The 15,920-nt window shown below is 43.1% G+C and overlaps 1 protein-coding gene across 1 annotated transcript in view; it reads right to left on the bottom strand.

Moving 5' to 3' along the window:
* Window positions 1-8,346, bottom strand: part of jag1b (jagged canonical Notch ligand 1b) — a 30,283-nt gene extending 21,937 nt beyond the window's left edge. The window contains exons 1-3 of the mRNA XM_023278006.3: window positions 8,000-8,346; window positions 7,452-7,757; window positions 111-162 (exon numbers count right to left, since the gene is read on the bottom strand). Coding sequence (XP_023133774.1) covers window positions 111-162; window positions 7,452-7,757; window positions 8,000-8,056 — 415 coding nt within the window. The 5' untranslated portion in view covers window positions 8,057-8,346. The remainder of the gene's footprint in view (window positions 1-110; window positions 163-7,451; window positions 7,758-7,999) is intronic.
* Window positions 8,347-15,920: the final 7,574 nt, after the last annotated feature.

Below are 15,920 nucleotides of genomic sequence, written 5' to 3'. Positions count from 1 at the left end.
TCCTGACCTTCAGCACAACTCCTCCCCGGCGCTGGCCATGAGGAAGGGGGAGAGACAGAAAAAGAGAGAGGAAGGCAAGATGGAGATGCCAGATGAGGAGAACTACTCACCACTGGTTTCGTTGTTGAAGTCCAAGGCTTCCACTATCAAAGTGTAGGACCTCTGGGGACGATAAGACAGAGACACAAGGAGCATTAGTGAAGGGAACTGTCACCAAGGAGTCAAAAAATAATAATATTCAGTGAGTAAGTAATAAATAGTCTGAATGATGCTTTGACAGTGCAAGGAATCATTAACCAGTGGTCTATGTCTTTGGTTTTCTTAGTAACCAAGCAAATTTGACCAAATATCACGTCCTATATTAATAATTCCACAACATCAGGCCTAACTGATGTTAAATAAGCAAAGGATGACCATATTTTCCTTTATTAACGTATCATTTTCAGCACTGGAAGCTTCCAAATCCAGTACTTTCTCATTTCCCATGACCTCACCCACCCTCCTGATGACGTTTCATCTCCCTCTCATCGAGTTGGCTTACAACAAAGCCTGGTACAGAAAACTGCTGTGAACTTGCAACAATGGTCCCGTTGATCTGATTAAGACAGAATAAGCTCGAGGTGGTGTGGAGGTCTCTCCATGGTTAGAATGGCAGACACATGGGCAGCGGTCTGGTCTAGCTGGACACCTGATGCGTCAAAAACCAGCCGTATGCAGCAAGGCAGCACCGCACAGACTCTCTACCAATTACTAGAATAGTTTAAAAAAAAATAAAAACTTGAAATAGCACATAGAAAATGATAGTTCACCCTTAAAAGCCAAAAATATGTGCTCATATTAGCCACTGTAACCTTGTGCTCTTCAGAAACCGTTTTTCCCAAATACAGTTTTTCCACATGTTTATGAAATGTGGCGAGAAAAGTCAGCAGATGACTTCCAGCGCTCTGAAAAAAAGCACACAGTCGGTTGCGTTTTGCAATGTATTTGGGGGTGTTCAATTTCATGCTAATTTATTAACTTTTAACTGAGTGCTATGAATGTTGTGGACAATCCGGGTGGACGTGCTGAAGGAGACAGCATTTTAGGCAATGTCAACATGGGCAAAAAAATGGACGGATAAAAAAAAAAGTGTATGAGGATAGTGAGACAGAAAAAAAACTTTGCAGAAAAGAAGAGACTGAGAGAGACTGAATGAGTGCTACACTCTGGAGGGCCTGTCTAGATTTCAGCACTCCCGAAAACGCTTTGTCTGATTCAGGGTCGGTAGCGCTCACACCAGTATCAGCTTACACATTCACCCTGCCCTGTGCTGCAGCCATGAGGGAACGGACAATGTGTCTGCGAGTGCACACGACACAGAGAAAGTATGCGATTGTGAGAAAGTGTAATCCACTTACAGAGCTCGGGCATCCACTAGAAACACCTACTTGCTATATTCGCACACATGCTTGCCCCCTAGCAGCGCGGCTTGGAGGCATTTCAGATATTTTGCATTGCTGCTATGGCCCTCTTTGCTGCGATGACTTCATGGTAAACAAACCTGCTCGAAGGAAAACCCCTGTTCACTTTCCACCGAAAGAAAGAAAAGGCTATGACTCACTCCTGAAGCGCTTTTTTTCATGGCTTTACCTTGTTTTCTCAGGCATTCAACTTTCCATCTTTCCAGGAGACATTTGTGTCATCCTGTGCCAGCATTTCACTGCAATCAGGGCAGTCATTGTTTGAAATGCAGTGCTCATCAGCAACAGACTTTACAGAATATTCTGACTCACAATTGGCTGCAATCACTTGACACAAAACACCAGTATGTGAGTCAGTGGTAATGTGATACCTAATCATCTACTACCATGACCCAACCTACAGCTGGTTATTTTAACAGTAAAGAACAAAAGTCTCCTGGCTCCTCTCCAAATATTAAGCATTATCATGGTAATGCTTCGCAGTTCACCTCCTGTGTTTAACACCCAACTCAGCTGCAAAAGAGCTGTCAGTATATTAATATATGTTCCATTAGGGGAGTAATTTCCCAATCTAAATAACAGCAATCAGCTGCATCATTACAACAGATTTTACTGCATGTACAGAATTTCGAAACATCTTCACATTAGGGAGGATCAGCCAGAATAATCCCACACATTTGACACAGCGCAGTGGTGAGCTCATCCTAAAAATGGGAACTCAAATGCAACATCCAGCATTTTTCCTGGCTCAGGACGGGCCTTGGGGGGGGGAACTGTGCAGAACAGCAATCATGATCGGTTTGTGAACAGTAAAGGCAATGATTCTCTGTTGCTTTGTCTGACAGAAATCTATGCATTTTCATGGGTTTCTTACAAGTATATGAAGAAAAAAAATCGATGCAAAAAGTAAATGAAGCAAAAGTTAACAAAACAGTTAATTCTACTCAAAACTCTTATCATTTTTCCCTGGCCAAAACCTCTCCAAAGTTCCTCTGTGCAGCAAAAAAAACTACACATTAAGTATTTGATTTATCTCTCGACACGTTAGTCACCATTGCAACACTAATTTCGTGTATTTGTGACTAATATGTGTGGGAATGCAACGTGTTTATTGCCACAGTGAAGTCACCCTTTGGAGATGTCTCAAACAACCTGAAGATTTTTTTTTGCTTTTGCTGCGCTAACACAATCATTTTACTGGCAGTTGCATCAGGAACAACAATGGATCCTTGCCAACCGAAAATGTTGACAGACCTGGCTCACCTGCTACGCCATGAAACTTAACACATCATCCAGAACTGATGGGAAAGAAATCTCATTTTGAAGTTTAATAGCTTATTGGCCTATTCCTTTAGATCCAGATCTACAACAACATCAAAACACACCCAGTTCTTGCATGATTTGGACTTGCCTCAACATGGAAGCTATTGCATCACTATAATCACCATGCTCATCACCATAGACTAACTGTATTAGTCTCACATTAACACAATTAAGAGCCACACCGCAAAAGCTCAAACACGGTAGCTTTTATATTTTTTTGCATCTTGTCTCATAACTTTGCTGCAACGTGGAGCTCACATCAAGCAAAATGGCTTGATTTAACAAGTAGTCTCACCATTATTGGAATGTTTAGTTTCAGACTAAATAACTGCTTCCAGAAAGTGAGATATGGCCTGACTCCTCATTCACCAACACTCCATAACTCCTTGGCGGTTATCAGCTTGGAACCGTCTGCCACTGCCAGGTTCACTTTTCCCAGGCTCCCAGCTGACTCACAACTTCTCTTTGAACTACAGAGCACACTCACTCACTCACTCACTCACTCACTCACTCACTCACTCACTCACTCACTCACTCACTCACTCACTCACTCACTCACTCACTCACTCACTCTCTCTCTCTCTCTCTCTCTCTCTCTCTCTCTCTCTCTCTCTCTCTCTCTCTCTCTCTCTCTCTCTCTCTCTCTCTCTCTCTCTCTCTCTCTCTCTCTCTCTCTCTCTCTCTCTCTCTCTCTCTCTCTCTCTCTCTCTCTCTCTCTCTCTCTCTCTCTCTCTCTCTCTCTCTCTCTCTCTCTCTCTCTCTCTCTCTCTCTCTCTCTCTCTCTCTCTCTCTCTCTCTCTCTCTCTCTCTCTCTCTCTCTCTCTCTCTCTCTCTCTCTCTCTCTCTCTCTCTCACACACTCTCTCTCACACACACATCCAAGTTGCAATAAGTGTGGCCATATGTCTTCTTATCTTTCCTGGCCAAGCAGACACTGTCCAACAGACAAGCAACATAAGCGATAAAGATCATTCCAGTTCGAATCACACTGACTTGCCAAAGAACACTACTGAATCCTCTCAGTAGGGGAATTTTCCTAATACACACACACACTCACACACGCACACAAACACACACACTCATCCTGTCCTCTACTGAAAATGTAGCCATCTGATGTACCATTACTAGGAAATCTAACAAAATAAAAAGAGAGGTATCTCTCTTTTAAAAACAGGCAAAAGTCAAAGGTCTCAGTAAAGGCGAAGCAGAACAGATTAGACTGGTGTAGGCCTACACTGAGCACAGAGGAAATGTAAACAGTCTAGTTAAAGGGATGTTGACCTTCTGTATCAGTTTTCCTGAGTCAATCACTTCAATAGTATCGACCTGCAATCTAACCAATGATTGGGACTGCTAAGTAACACACCCTGTTTGCCATAAAAGCCAGGCTCAGTCACAAAAAGACAACTGTCATGATCACCTTCAAAGCCTCACTGGCTGCACAGATGACTGGAAGGAGGGAGTGCACTGTTTCCCAAGAGATTTTCCTCACAACGAGAGTTAGAGAAAGAATGTTGTACAATCAACAGCTTATTAAATATTCTGCAAAGGTACATCAAGCTGCAATACAACAGGACCTCACCCTGACGAAAGAATCTCACCTTTTGCCAAGTAAAACAAAAGCCACTGCAAACAGATTTTCTTGGAAGGCAAACAAGATGAAAACCCGAGACAGGAATGAAAAGTCACATCATACGTTTAACTGCACAAGCAGCCAGTGATCTGTCTTCAACAAGGGTCACTAACCACTAAGAGAAACAAAAACAAGGCACAGGTTATTCCAATTAAATGCATTTTCAATGTGTCTATACAGCTTGAAACAACTCAGATAAGCAGTGAAGCATCAAAAGGCATTATGTAACGCCACACCGACAAAACACTGCAAGCACACACAAAAAAATCCTTTTTCAAGCACAGGACAGGGTGAGGTAGAGAGAAAAAACGAACACATTTCTTTTCCCTCTTTCACTTGAGTAATTTGCACTTAACTGCCACATCAGAGCCGACTATATAAAACAAACATGTCATTACTCCCACAGCAGCCAGCAGCGCTTACCCTCAAGGCTGAGCCGAGCACTGCTCTGTGACTCACCTGATCCCAGTTCTCAGACTGCTCCGAGCTGTCGACACATCAATCACTGGGACACCAACATGTCTCAGGTGTAAAGAGGCACAAAAGCATTGTGCGAAGGGAAAGACGGAGGAAAATGATACTGTTTAATTTAGGACAATTAGGGCGCAAGATGAATTGAGGCTTGAGATGACAGGAAAGTACGCTCTCTCCTTTTACAGGTGGAACACGGGGCAAAACATGCTGAGGCGGCCATAGAGGCAAGGTCGCAGTTTGCCTGAGAGCCAACTTCATCACTGCTGAGTCTACTACAACTGCTTCCTGTTGCTTGCCCTGTGCTGGCATTACAGCTGCACTGCCTCTATTATGCTCTGTAATCCTCACTGTAGTCACAGAGGGCACACTATTGTCCCTGCTTGATACACTGTGAGGGCCAGGGTAGCTGGGCCCTCACTCCTCTTGTGGAATAAAAAGCACGGAGCAGACATTAGTGAATCCGTACGGGACTCTAAAACACCGCTGCGCTTATGTTAAAGATGTGTGGCCCAACGTCATTCGGCTGGATGCCTGGCTCCTGCCCTACCTGATCTAAGCACATGTGTGTAGCCTCATTAAGTGCAGCAGTTACTGTGGGTGGCAAGGTTAAAGCCATGAAATGCCTGGGGTCCAACCGAGCGTGACTTAAACAAAGCCCTTGGCCTGGACAAGAGGCCAACTTCATGCAGCTCACAAGAGAGGATGAAGGGGAGGGAGGGGAGGGAGGGGAGGCAAGGGGAGAGGGTGGGTGGGGGGTGCGCTTCATGAACTCGGAGTACCCAACAACCCAATTGCACCGCACTGCCATCTGTCCACAACAGCCAATCAACTGATGAAAAGGACAAAGAGTGATATCATACCTAACCTGACAATTGTTAATGTGCACTGAAGTAAAGCACTTGAAGTGAAGGAGGAGAGGAACGACCGAGCGGCTCCGTTCTCTCCCAGATCTCAGCGTGGCTGCTCCAAACTCCTGTTGTCTGCCGCAGAGGTGCATTCAAACCTGAGCTTGTCCTGGTTGACTGACTGACTGTGAAGAATTTAAACTAAACATTTCCATGTTTCTAGAGTTTTCAACATGACATGAACATCCTTCATTAGTTCAGGGGCATGTAGGCCAGTGTGTAAGAAAAGAAATATGAGTAAAGCTAGCAGAGTCTTCAAACTTGACATAGCACCAGCTTCCATTGCAATGTCAACACGTGCTGTTTTCAAGTAGGAATGATTTTCAACCAGTAAGATGAAACTAGTCTGGCTGCGAGGGTTCCTGCCAACTTAGTGTTGCCATAGAGCGAACATAAACAGAAACCTTTGTCTTTTAAAAAAAGGTGTGAGGCGCCAGTGTATAAGTGGAGAGCAAATAAAAAATACAGACAATATCAAATTGCATGTTAACCTGCTGAGAACACTGTTTCACTGGCAGATCATCAGCAAAAAAAAAAAAAAAAAAAAACACATTTAAATGATCATCTGTTCTGCCTCACAGGTAACAGGCATAAAAATGAACCACATGAAAGGAAATCACACGTGATCGTCCACATCTTTCACTTATTTGGGCTGTTTCAGTGCCGTCCGTGCGCACAATGCTTGAAATCACTACAAGAACTTCCATCAAGATTGAGGTAAAAATAGCCCTGATGTAATTGGACACACACATACCAGCAGACTGTGCCTTTCACCCATCAGGCACAGTGGAGGAGTTTGCGGGCCAAGCTGTGGGGCCAGTCAGTCTGTGCACAGTCCTCCTTTTTTTCACTACATTGAAATGTGCTCCAGCATGGCAAATCATATCTCTCACAGAGCTACAACACTCCCACAGGCCTGTCAGACCCATTTATTTACTCTATGAAGAAGAGCTGACACTTAAGGAAACCAGAAAGTGGGGTTTCACTGTGGAGTCGCTGTACTGAGCAACAGGACGAGCTGCCAGAGGAGAGGAACCCTGAGAGAAACAAGCTCTTTTAAAATGTTCAATCAGGCCAAACAAGGGAGGCATATTCATAGGGAACATTTGAAGTAGCACCCAGTCTATTTACACAAGATAATATGGTTTATTTAAAGGACATCAATTAAAATCCCCTGACATAAATGCTATTTATTCATGTCGATGGCTGTCTGACAGATCAAATTAAGTGCAGGTCTGAATTTTACCTACTTTTTAAAATGACTTCTCACTGCGTGATTGCACCCACGAGACAAATTCTGAAAACTTTTACGGGGATCCAATATGCAAACGAGTTATAACATCCTAACACTACTTACATAGACAGGTCTGGGCCTGGTGGAGAAAAATACCTGCACCTGGTTAATTAGAGCAGATAATAAGGAGAGCTGGGGGGGTTTGTCAAAAAGCAGAATTCACAGAGAGCTGACTACCAAACTCATTCTGTTTGTTGTGTTTTCTAGCCACTTTTTGGGGGGTAAGAATGATTGGCGGCCAGTAATTGCACCCAACTGCCCTGCAAACAGACATTTTTTTCTCTCTTTTTTTTTTTTTTGGTTTGGAGATGCGCGTCAGGAAACTTTTTTTTTTTTTTTTTTTTTTTTAAAGTCTTCACTCACCGGCCAGGCAAAACTGAAGGGCAAAACTATCCTGGATTTGTCATTCCTCACAGAGCTCTTGAAAGTAAAGGTATTCCCTCCGAGGACAGGCGTAGATCCCATTCCGAAGCTGCAGGGCCCTGCAGCAGAAACCCTCGACTGGTATTCCTTCAGGCAAACTTTAAAAAACGTATCGCACTCGTCCCGTGTGCACTTTCTATCCGCGGTGTTCCGTGCGCCATCACAACACACGCCGTTCAGCAACTCTCCGTTCACATTGTGCATCGATAAGATTTGCAACTCGAATTGTCCAGATCCCTCTGACACCTGTTGGAGACAGAACAGTGAGTGCAATGGAAAAACTTTGACCTGGCAATAAAAGAAAATCACAGAACATGAACTGTGCGTAAAAGCTGCAGCGTTTTGCCGCTAGTGGCTCTACATTATTGTGCACTTGCAGCAGGCTAACTGTGGACACAACTTTGCACGAGGTTACATGGAAGCTTAGCGACACACACACACACATGCAAACATCCAAACAGCTTCACCCGCGGAAATAATCCACGTACCTGCGCGAGAAAGCAGAGTAAAAAGGCAGCAACGACTGAGCCCCGTCTCAAAATCATGCCTCCGGACTGTGGTTGCCACTCGTTTGTACTAGTCGTCTGGCCGACACACGGCACCAGAGCTCTCCTCTGGTTTAAACATGCACGAGTGGCGAACAACACTTTGATCAGCGGAGCACAGGTTCCCGATTCATAGAAGACCTCTTCCTAGTATGTCCCGCAAAGCTCTCCGAGCGTCTGCGCTGCGTCGTTATCCGACAGTCTCCACTGGTTGTTGAGGAAAGTTTACGCAGTAGCCATGCGGCGGCGGCGGAGCCCACTGCTGACTGACTGACTCTGACTGACTGCTGGTCCTAGCTGGAGACACAAGTTCAACAGGGAGGGAGTGTCTGCGGAGCCCAGAGTCTCCATATTCATGAGCAGAGCGCACAGATCCCGCCCCTCTCACATCATGAGGATAATCATACACTCAGGATCCTGCTCTGGCAGTGCTGCGGTGGAAACTAAAAGTGGAAATAATCTATAACCTGAAGTCTTATTGATACTCATAAGTCATCACAACCACAAACCTAAATGAATTACATTTTAAGACACGCATCAGTTCATACCTCACCCCTCCTTTTATTAAGAGATTCTATCTTTCTGCATCCTGCATTAGCTGCATACTGCCCTCACCACAAGTCAGGCAATTATTTTACCTCATAAAGATTTATGTCAGTTTAAAAGGTGGATAGACCGAGTTTAGCCGCTTTTTTACTCTCCTCTACATTTGCGCCATTAGGTAACATACTAAATCATTCTGGGCTACAAAATGAACTCGCATTAAGGTCAGTGCTGAGATGCTATTTAAATGGTGTGTTAGACAAGCCTTGGATGAAGAGCATTACATTCCACTGGAGAAAAATGTTCAATATGTGCACATTCTCAGCATATTTTTTTCTTAATTTAAAAACAAAACTAAGCAAAACAATGTCACGAGGGAGGGTGTGCAACAGAACTTGCCCGCCTGAAGAATGTCACACATTTTAAATCACTTGCAATGTAATGCTGTTTCCAACAATAAACCTCCAGTTTATGGGCAAACATAATACCAGGATGGATATTAGTTTAAATGCAGCCCCTGCTGATCAGATTTATACCTTTTAACATTCAAGTCATTGATGTGGTCACAGAAATACTCTGACAGATTGCTGAAAGATATTATTACCCCAGTATCCTTTTTGGTGTCAAAGGGCAATTGTGGCCAGGTGTATCTCTGCAAGAAGGTAATCTGTGAACTGGATCAGTGACTAGGAGTACACACACACATGCATGCACGCACGCACACGCACACACATAGATGCTTGCATTCATATGAGAGGATGGGAACCCCCTCTGCCCCTGTGGTTAGTGATTTGTGTGGACTAATTACACAGGTCATGCAAAGGGTCACAATCAAGGAAACACAGTTGGAGACTGTGGCGTTACAGAGTGAGGAGCGCATCAATCAGTAACCATGTAATGTTTCACCATCACACTTTATAGCTGTTTATGAGGGTGTCACACGTCTCAGATGTATGTGTTTGCATCTGATAAGCAGAAAAGTCCTGCAGTTTCTGGCTATTTTTCTTTGAAACGCTACAAATACCCACTGTTTTCACTGAAACGGCAAAGCAAATAGCTTATCTTATCGTTAGATGCCTCACTGCCAGTGAAATGTGGTGGCTTCTGCATTGATCCCGAAGAAACTTGTCTTTAAGCGGCAGGACTGGAATAATTTGCTTTCTTATTCAAAGTGGCAAGCAGCTACGTGTTACTTTTACCATCCTAAATCACTGCCGTCTATATTCAAATGTCACGTTTCCTGTGGTTGAACTTCAAGATGAAAGATAGAACTTCCTCCCCGCCTGCCTCAGTCGCTGAGCTGATAGACATCTCAGGTTGCAGGCCTCATTGAAATGCTCACTCTGGGTAATTAGGGTTAATTGGAGGAGTTTTTAACCCAAGGGAGCATTTTTTTCCCCTTTTTTTCTGCCTTGATGGTGAATGCAAAAATTGAGTCTAGAGATTGTGGACGGTTCAGAGTGGGGGGATGTGATTGGATCCTGTCTGCCGTGGCCCCGTGACCTGCCCAGAGGTGATGCTTGTGTTGGGATGATGACAGGGGTGGGGGAGAGCGGTGGTGGTGCTCAACATGAATGAAAGAAAGGGGTGTTCTGGGAGAAAATGTCTGACATGATAATGAGTATCAGCAACAAAGTGCCAGCCACAAATAGTGTTTTTTTTTCTGTGTTTGCACATTTTTACAAAAAGTCTGAAATACTCAACGTTAAAAGGTGGCATTTTTACCATTTCTGGAAAAAAATACACTTTGCTGAGAAGCTAGGCCGAGGAATGATGCCTTCTTGATTTATTCAGCTCTTCCACTTGACTGCTAATAGGCATCCAAGCAGCATGTTCTCTGTAAGCATGGTCTGTAGTCGTCATGGAGCACAGACAGGGTTTCTCCTCTGAGGCCGTGGTGCTAATCTCCTGCAGCCTTAATGTGATTATGGTAATGATCACACAAATGACCCCTGGGCTTTGGGGGGATCCGTGGTTCATACATCCTCACACATAGGCTGCAAAGGCGCTGTGACTCCACTGGCCCGCATGAGAGACCACCAGACTGAACCAGTCCTGGTGGCCCGCTCCTGTTCTTCTGTCCTTGCTGAGCTTGGAAGAGTAGAGTGAATGACCAAATAAATTCCAGCCAGCTACAAAAGAGCTGAACGGCCATGAGGGAGATGGATATCTTTTGTTGTCTGACACTCAATGCCGTATTCCAATCCAATTACCTCAGCCTTTTGCAACCCCTCCTATCACAGTGCATGGCATTGAAGCCTGCCTGAATTCCGAGTCGGACCCCTAACAAGAATGTGGTGGATTAGGTGCTTAGTGAGCACTCCCTTCCCCCTACCTTTACTAAAATCAGTGCACTCTCTCCTAAAGAGATTTCCAGCTATCTCTTAACAAATGCATGCCATTTATTTTAATGCCATTATTGCCTGGCCACTAAAGATCTGGTACAGAATAAATCCCCCATTACATTCTTTTATAAGCCAAACGTGATGCGGCTGTGTTGCTTCAACAAGGAATTTTATTGTGGACAGTCAACAGAGAGACAAGAAAGCACTGTGTGACAGGTGCTGGCAGATTTACTCTTCTGCACAGGGTGCGTTGGAAATGTTGTTTACGTCACCTTCCACATCTTTTTCAAATGTACCTCCAACCGAGGACTATGAGAGCCGCTTGACCACAAGAGCTGTGATCAGATATAGAGGTTGTTGAGAATGAAGATAATGCAGAGGAAGATCAAAGAGCTGCTTGAAATCTACTTTCTCATTTTTGCATATGGATATTTGACCTTCACTGTGGAGAATGACGCTAGAAAGTTGTTTTCATGTTCTTCTGCTGAATGCTGAAGGTTTCTCACCATTGAACCTCAGTTTAAAGATCCTCTGCTTGCATGTTTGAAGACATCAGAATACTCTGCTTTAATACTTTCTGAAATGGATTTTTCTTTTTTTTTGGTTAAAGTTCAGTTTTCTGGATATAAATTGCTAAAATGGCATCTATATCTCCTCACCAAAATTCAAAATGTATGATTCTTATTGTTTTTGTGGATTCACAGAGTCTAAAAGTTCAATGGATGTGCAATGCAGTCTTCAATTCCCATATCACACTTGTGTTAGTTACCCATTGGCTTAGGCATCCAGATTGATACAGATATTATGTTTTATGTCATAAAACATGTCAGGAGACAATCTTTGATCTGTTCTCCTGCCCCTTAATGCAGCAGTTGAATGTAGCTAAGCAGTTTTTGAGCATTGCACAAGAGGTGCTATACTGAAGTTCATGAAAGACATTTCACTCATCTGGCAACTGCAGTTATTTTTCATATAATAATTCTTCGAGCAAAATATGCCTAGAAAGCTCATGAATCATCTGGGGTGATTTTTTTTTATCAGTTCCATCAATGAGGTTTCCCTTTTAAACTTCTAAGATTGTTTCATCTGTTTGATGGCAAAAACAAAGCTCTAATATGGCATATAAAAGTTTTAAAAATCAAGGCATTTTCATCTTATTAATCATCTCATGACCTCTTCAGATTTATTTGTGACCCTTTGGAGGACCACTTTCCTTAGTTTGAACTACACTATCCAATATACAGCAGTTCAAACTGGCTCCACCAGACAAGCTGCAACGGTAAAATACTGCTTATGCACTTATTCATCAGTATTATCAAAGTGATTAATTATATGTCACAGTGGCAGAATTTGACCAAGGGATGTACTTTTACTTACTTACTAATCTGAGTCCTTCTTCCACCACTACAGTACTGCAGATATTTTTTTTTTTGCAATCACCGAAAACTCTCCACATCCACATTCTGTTATATATCTGAGGCTGTGATGGCACCATGACGATCCATCAGTGAAGTTTATGATTAACCAGAGTTTTAGATATTTGTTGTGGTATCATGGTGGGAAATGCACAGGCATAAAGAAACACAGTGAAGTGGGGAATTTACACAGAAAGGTCAGGATGTGTGAGGTGAAGACGCACATCTGAAAAGGAAATGAGACAGAGTGAAAAAGAAGGCCCTCTACAGATTAGTGTCCATGCCTTTAAAATATCACAGTGTTTACATGGTGTGTTTATGGGAGCTGCTCTTACAGACTGTGTCACAGATGGTATCAGCAATCGTCACTGAGATAAATATTATTTTCTGCTGTTAAAGGTGGCCACTTTGTTATTTTCAACATTTATCCAAAAGCCCGTTCCGTGAGGTGATGGTATTTTGATGTCTGAGTGTATATGTGGTGAGTACCTCATCGCAGTTCGTGCACAGGGAGTCCAGCTGCTACGTAGAGGTTAAGTAAAAATTGGATTATAGAGGGTTTGGTTGAGAGCATGGGTTTTGATTTTCATTGGTTCAAACTGTGCTTTAATTGCTGCGGTGATGCCGTGGGTGACTCATTTATGTCGTGTTTATTCTAGTTGTCTTCCTTTCATTTCTTATTTCTTCCCAGAGTGGTGCTGCGTATGTCAGCGGCACAGGGGAACTACGGGGATTTAGACGGTTACTTTTAGCGTCAACAGCGTCATAGGAGAAGACTGGATCAGCACTCTGCGCACGCACACGTGTCAGGTTAAGAACCTGTGAATGGATCATCAGTCTGTTGTGTCCTCGCACATCCTTAATGGCCAGAGGTGTTTGATCCTCTGAGGGGAGGGGAGGCCGCAGGGCTGCAGTCAGTGAAACAAATCAGATTATCCCTTCTTAGGCTAGTAGCCTTCTACTCACCAGTGTAGCATTCCCACCTGGCCAACAATACCAGGTCTGATACTGCTGAGCTGACCCTTGTGATCATGTGATTAAGCGATTTGTGCGTGAGTGCGTAATGTCATAGCACAGTTGATTCACTGTGGAGTCCAATCTGTGTTTGATTAGATTTGGCCCTGCGGTGGAAAGGGCAGTTTGAAAATTTGCTAGAGGAATGTTTAAATCATTGATCAGTGTGGCGTTTTTTTCTCAGGTGGGAGGATGCAAACTATTCAGGCAGGGAGATTAGATCCTTTGCCCATCACACCATCCGAGGTGGTCTCCCAGAGTCAGGAGGGCCTGTGAGTGTGGCCCTTGGGATCAGTGAGTCAGAACAGTGCTCTCATCAAACAGGATATTGGCCCTCGCTTGAGGTGAGTGCAGCTAATTACCTGAACTTCCTATCTGGAGGAGGTGACACTGATAAAACTCTTCCTCTCCTTTGTCCCTGTCTGTCGGTTGCATTACACTTTGGATCTTTGCAGGTGTGTGTCACTATAAAGCTCATCGTGCTGCAAACTCAGAAAAATGACCTGCAGACTTGCAGAGAGGAACTTGAACATGAACATAAGCCCCGTCAAAAGGACATCCATTGCCAGCCTTGAAGGAAAATATTGATGCTGGCAAAGTCTTGATGTCCCTCACACCATGACGTAGTGGTTTTTCCATGACACATTTGATGATTGCTTCCAAATGGGCCTGTCAGTTTTAATATAGATGACCCCTGCATTTCGCTTTCCTCTAAAGTAAACAAAATCCACCAGCTCTCCCACACACACATATGCTAAAGAATGTGTGATCACACACCAGGAATGAGTCTTGAGACAGAACAGGCACTCGCGAGCTGATATATGTTTTCACGTTCAATCTTCTTACTCGTGAGTGGAGCAGTTTGAATTGATGTTGTTTTTGTAAGTTTGCAGATCGAAAGCCACAGTGTTATTTCAGGAAACTGGATGTGAGTGCATGACATAGCATTAAACACTAGAATGTGGTGGACATATATTTTAAAAAAAGACCAACATGAGATTTTACTTTGATAGAAGAAGCCTGGCAGATTGTTTACTTTACACTTTTCCTCACTGTAATAAATGTAAAATATAATTCAAGTGTGCTCAGTTAATTTTATATGACAATAAACTAATTTCATGTCATATTTAATGCTGGGCTTGGACCCAATTCCAACATTTAGTGAGTCAGTATACTGAAAATTAGATTACACAGTGTCAACTAACAAGGGAAGGACACTATTCAGTTTGTTTATAGACATGTGTATAGCTGGACTGCTGGAGAAGTGGAGCAGTCACACAGAACATGGAAAAATGTGGGAACAGCTCAATTACAAGGGACATGGTGAAGCTGAATATTGGACGGGTCCACTTCACTGGAGCATGTCAACTACCTGTTAATGTTAAACTAATGAGCCTACTTTCAGTCCCATTGTGAATGTGCAGCTGGTTTAAAAGGTCTGCCACACGATGTAAATCACCATGTAGCTACAAGTGTAAGTGTGGTGGAACAGAACTGACTGTTTATACACAGAAACACTCCATTATAACTTAAAAGAAAAAGTTTGACAGTTTGTGGAACATGCTTATTTGCTTTATTGGTGAGCTTCCAATGCGAGGATTGATACAGTCCTCATATATGTATGCTTAATGTAAAGTCTTTTAGGAATAGCTTATTACTGAAAGCAGAGAGAAACAGCTTGCCTGAAAAATTAATCTGTTTTCCCATTTCTAGCCATTTTTCAGCCAACTGACTGCCAGAAAGCTACATATTTACCAAATTGTCTGAAAAGAAAGCATGCTTATTTCCCAACATGTCATCTTATTCCTTTAAGACTACTCTTAGTAGCCTTTTTCACAGTCACCTGACCCACTGTTAATGTCAAAACATTCTTTAATGCTTTCTGGATTAACTATTCCTTTGACACTGCAGTCATCTAATCTCCACCTCAGTTTTAGGACACATTCAACACAATTTTCACCAAGATATGAATACAGCAGCTCATACAGTTTTAATGCGGTTGTACTTTTGTAGGAGGAACATGATGAAGACTGCAGGTCAGTGAGGAGAAACATTTGTTTTTTATGCCTCTGTGGCCTTTGTGGGTTGTGCATCCAACCTAACCTTCTGAATGTGATGTCTCAGGGGGATATCTCTTTTTTCATTTGGCTAAAATGTCAACTTGCACTCAAGGATGAACTGCTCAGGTTTTGGTGGCAAAAGACCACCACAGTTTTGGCCATCACTCAAAAATGATTTTAATAATGTACAGCGACAATTTGCAAATAGCTCCAAAGGGATTTTGTGGTAAACATGTTGTTAATGGGCTGTGCTTCAGTTACTGCTTCATGTTTCTATTGCCTTACAACAGAAACAGAAAAACATGTGAATGACACCAGCATTATTAGGAATATGGCTGCAATAAAAGGCAGCGTATGTGAGCACAGAGAGCAGGAGAGAAGCAAGGGCTGAGTGGAGTTTGTATTGAAACACAGAGGGCTTCTGAAAAACACAGTAACTCTAGTTCTTGTTTGTTTAAAATCAGCCTCAGATTTCACACCATGTTTG

This window comes from Amphiprion ocellaris, chromosome 16, assembly GCF_022539595.1.
Source record: "Amphiprion ocellaris isolate individual 3 ecotype Okinawa chromosome 16, ASM2253959v1, whole genome shotgun sequence".
NCBI lineage: Eukaryota > Metazoa > Chordata > Actinopteri > Pomacentridae > Amphiprion > Amphiprion ocellaris.
Note: the sequence above shows the minus strand (reverse complement) of the source record. Positions and strands in the feature narration are given on the sequence as shown.